The 3,987-nt window shown below is 50.6% G+C and overlaps 1 protein-coding gene; it reads left to right on the top strand.

Moving 5' to 3' along the window:
* Positions 1–1,143: 1,143 nt before the first annotated feature.
* CHC_T00007431001 (hypothetical protein) lies at positions 1,144–3,796 on the top strand. XM_005711032.1 is given in 2 exon segments: positions 1,144–3,756; positions 3,757–3,796. 1 exon segment carries the CDS (start codon positions 1,144–1,146, stop codon positions 3,754–3,756), a length of 2,613 nt encoding a protein of 870 aa, XP_005711089.1. The 3' UTR covers positions 3,757–3,796.
* The last annotated feature ends 191 nt before the right edge of the window (positions 3,797–3,987 follow it).

Here is a 3,987-nt window from a genome sequence, read left to right as displayed (position 1 = left end):
ACTCTTGCGAAGAAGGCCCAAGTCAAGGGGCGCCGAAAGGATTGCTCATTGGGTCCCAAGAAGAAGATTGTGAAAACGTCAGTCTTGGATCTGGCCCTCACGAAGAGTAAAACGCCCTCTTCTGCATCTGAAAGGAAACCCAAGAAGGCTACCAAGAAGTCCCTGTCAAAGAAAGCACGAGCTGCAGCGGACAGAAAAGATGCGACATTGAACGCTGACAAGAAGGTTGCGAAAAAAACTGTCGCGCCGATGTCACCAGGAGCACGCCCGAAACCTTTGTCAGACACACCTGAGCAAACTCTGAAACTTGTTCCAACTTCACCTTCACAGAACGCCAAGTTTACGAGCCACAGAACATGCGGACCATTGAGCACAACAAAGGAGGGCGCTGGATCTTCGGAATCGCCAATGTCGGTGGGGGTAAAGGGTCGGAAACTTTCATCGGTTTCAAATGAGAAAAAGAAATTTGGTGCGCTTTCGCCTCACAAAAGAACGCAGGAGCAGGATATAGTTGATAGAACGGGTATTTATGACGTGTCTTGTAATTTGAGCGCCATGGATGAGAAGAGCGCTTCGCTAGAACGCCCCACGAACATCGATTGTGTGAATGATGCGCCCATTGAAGAGTTACAAATTTCAAAAGTACCGCGAGCCCCGACGCCCACTTGTCTGCGTCCGTCTTCACGCAGCCAAAAGGATATAGATTGGAGCATGACGCCTGCTCCCACCAATGCAGGATGGCCGAAATTGAGCTTACCAAGTCCAGCTGTGCCGCAGAAGACATTCAGTTCAAGCAACTCGCGCCCATCTGCCCAGCGAAAACTTGATAGTGGAATACAGTTACCTTACTGCTTGGATAACGCTCGTCCGACGTTGCGCTCTACTCTGTTGACCACTGACAACGACATGCTAACGAGAGGTATGAAGAAAGCGAGGGCTAGTGCTGCTTGCAACACTAGAGCTGCTTGCAACACTAGAGCTGGCGCAGTGGACAGTAAACGGTTGCCATCCGATGAAAAGATCCCTTCGGGCGATAAGATTGAGTCGGGTTCCAAATGCACGCCACCAGAAGAAGGGAAAGACAAGGCCTTCAGCAGCAGTGAGACGCTGCCTTCATTGAGATCCAAGGATTCAGAGGCCGATATGACGCAAGCTGATACAGCGCAATCCCCGGTATCCATTTCAGAGGAACAGGATGATGAGCTGGAAGCGAATGCTCCTGCAGCAAAGCTAGGATGTGAATCAACTGTGGTGCAGAGAAGGAAACCAAAGGCATCAGAACCTTTGTGCGTGAGTACGGCCGAAGACGCGCAAGAGACGACCGACATATTGAAATGCATATTTGTCAAGCTTCCTCTCCGTGACCCAGCGAGAGCAGCCCGTAGGCTCTCACGAACTGCAAAAAAAGACATGCTCGAGAAAGACGGGACCAAGGCGGGGCCAAAAAAACGCCCCCGCCTTCGCAGTCAACCGGCCAAGAAAGCAGCCAAGGCACCACCACCAAAGGGAAGCTCAATTTCAAAAGGCAAGGGGAGCCACCCTCTAGTTCCGAAGAAAGGGAAGGCGTCTTCGAAGGGTAATGCTGGTACAAAGGTTCTTAAACCCACCATCGCAAAGAGTGTTCCTCCTCGCGTGTCACGCGGAAAGCCTGTGCTACGACTAAAGCTGCGCGATAGAAGCAAGAAAGTCAGCATGCTGGAAGATGTACACACAGACGATCCACCGAGCTCCAGTCATGGTCCCGGTATCAAATCGTCGCAGCCGAAGCAGACGTTAATCCCTGCAGGAAATACCACTGCGGGTGACGCCCCTTGTAGGGAACCAGCGTTGGAAGTTGAGAAAGAAGTACGCCGATCTGCGCGAGTTACACGGGATGCACCTACGTTGGAACAGATCCTGGGGTCTGGAAATACTCGCGCTCCCATTATGCCACCAGAGGACCTGCTTTCAAAAATGCGAAAGCTCAAGTGCAGTTTGTGCTTGTCGTCGATAGAAATTGGCGACCAAAAAAAGCATCCATTCTTCCAAATTCGATCTCTTCATCTATGCGAAACTTGTCAGGACCATATTTCAACAAGTTCGCATGCTTTTGCGGCCATATCGAGTGGCGCACTTTCTGGTGAGCACTGCGGTCCTTGGAAACAGTCCTCGGCCCTAGCGTTCGTCACGGAAGGACTTGTGAGGAATCTCCGGCCGAGTGAAAGAAGAAAAGCCGAGCTCACGGCGGCGCACGATAGAATTGTACTCCAATCCAAGGAGAGCGTGGGGAAGCGCGTCGAAGCACTATCCGTGCCTCTCGAAATGATTGCAATCATACAGCTTCTGCTGTTGGAAATCGGGGTAGCTTTCAAGGCGGGTGGTATGGTGTGGCCCGAGGGCACAATTTCTCTACCAGAGAATGATGATACCCGCAGTATGATTAGCAATGTGTTGCCACTTTCGCTGGATGATATTCGAAGTGGTCGATCGGCAGGAGAACGCGCATGGGAGTCGGTGTTTGGAGAAAATGAGAGGTGCGCTTCGCTAACGTCATGTGCGATTTTTGGAAAGGTTTTGGATCTAGTTGGCGTAGCAACGGAACACGTGGGGGGCTGCGGTGGTAACACATCGGATGGAAGCGGAAAATGCTGTGTGAGGGTTGATCAAACTTCAGTGAAGGCTGTTTCGTCGTGGGCAAGCAAGTCCTCGACGGCTGCACAGCGCATCTTCAAGGAACGGCCAGATGACGTCACTGAGGAGCACCTGGGACATCACGAAATCTGTTGCGTCTGTATATTACCACTTGTTCCAGCAACGTTTCCGTTTCGTTACTCAAAGTGTGGTGGCTGTCGCAAGACATTTTGTTCGGTTTGCTTATCAAATGTGCTGGGCTCATCCGAGTATGTGCGGGCGTTATGTGAAGATTCGTACTCCTGTGTTGGGTGTCGTTGGAAACAAAAGCAAAGTTTCCTTGCCAAAGGACAATGGGGTTTAAAGAGTATATCTAGCACAAAGAAGACGACAACTGTCACCGAAGATCGCCGCTCAACGCTTCCTCTCCTGTTGCTATCGTCTCCAATCCGCAAGAAGCTGCATCAAGTACGAAACCACAAGAAGCTCCAATTCGAAATACGGTTTGCACAGTTGTGCGACTCGCTCAATTACCAGGGTTGCACTAGTCATGTGCGGGACAAAGGGTGCTCGCCCAAGCCAATTTGCTTCCAATGTTGTTCATTGGACAGTGACGATACAGGGACGGAAAGCACCGAATCAGGAATATCAAGAGCTCCTTTTGTGACGTGTAGCGGCAAGAAATGTTCAACCGTGATGCATCGCCACTGCGTCGAAGGATACAAGCCGTCGAAAACCCGTGGCCGATCAGGCATGGTGTGCAAGCAACACAAGTGTTCTGTTTGCGCCGGCAGGGACGAAACACGACTCGTCAGGTGCCGAACGTGCCCAGTGACGTATTGTCGTGACCACGCGCCGCCAGCGCCGGACATTCATATTTATTCGGACAAGTTCATTGCTTGCCCCACGTGCAAGCCTTATCTGCACTTTCCGCGAATGTCAACGCAGAGACCTCCGCCGCTTCCGAAACGTATATCACATGCAAACAACATTGCCATATCATTTGCACTTGACCAAAGACAGAGACAAGCCGTGGCTGACAGGGCTGTTTCAAAACTGTATGACGGTGAAGACAAGATGTCAGCAACATCTATTGAGAGAGGAGATGTCTTCGATCTACATCGTACTTGTTTTCGGAAAGTATGATCTGTCGGCGGCACGTTTGGCTGGCAACGAACGAAAATTTGTCTCATGATGCATCGTTGCTGCCGTGGGACAAATTGTTGTCGTGGGCACCCCACTTCCTTCCCATCACTTAACTTGACACATTTTAACTACTTATTTTAACACTGACTTGTAGAGAGGTCTGTTAGGTAGCTTGACAATAGAACATTTACTGAACTAAAAAGCAGCGACTTGCCAGTGCCGCATGTATGT

This window comes from Chondrus crispus, genomic scaffold (assembly GCF_000350225.1).
Source record: "Chondrus crispus Stackhouse genomic scaffold, scaffold_74, whole genome shotgun sequence".
NCBI lineage: Eukaryota > Rhodophyta > Florideophyceae > Gigartinales > Gigartinaceae > Chondrus > Chondrus crispus.
The sequence above is the reverse complement of the archived record's forward strand: the minus strand, read 5'-3'. Positions and strand labels throughout refer to the sequence as shown.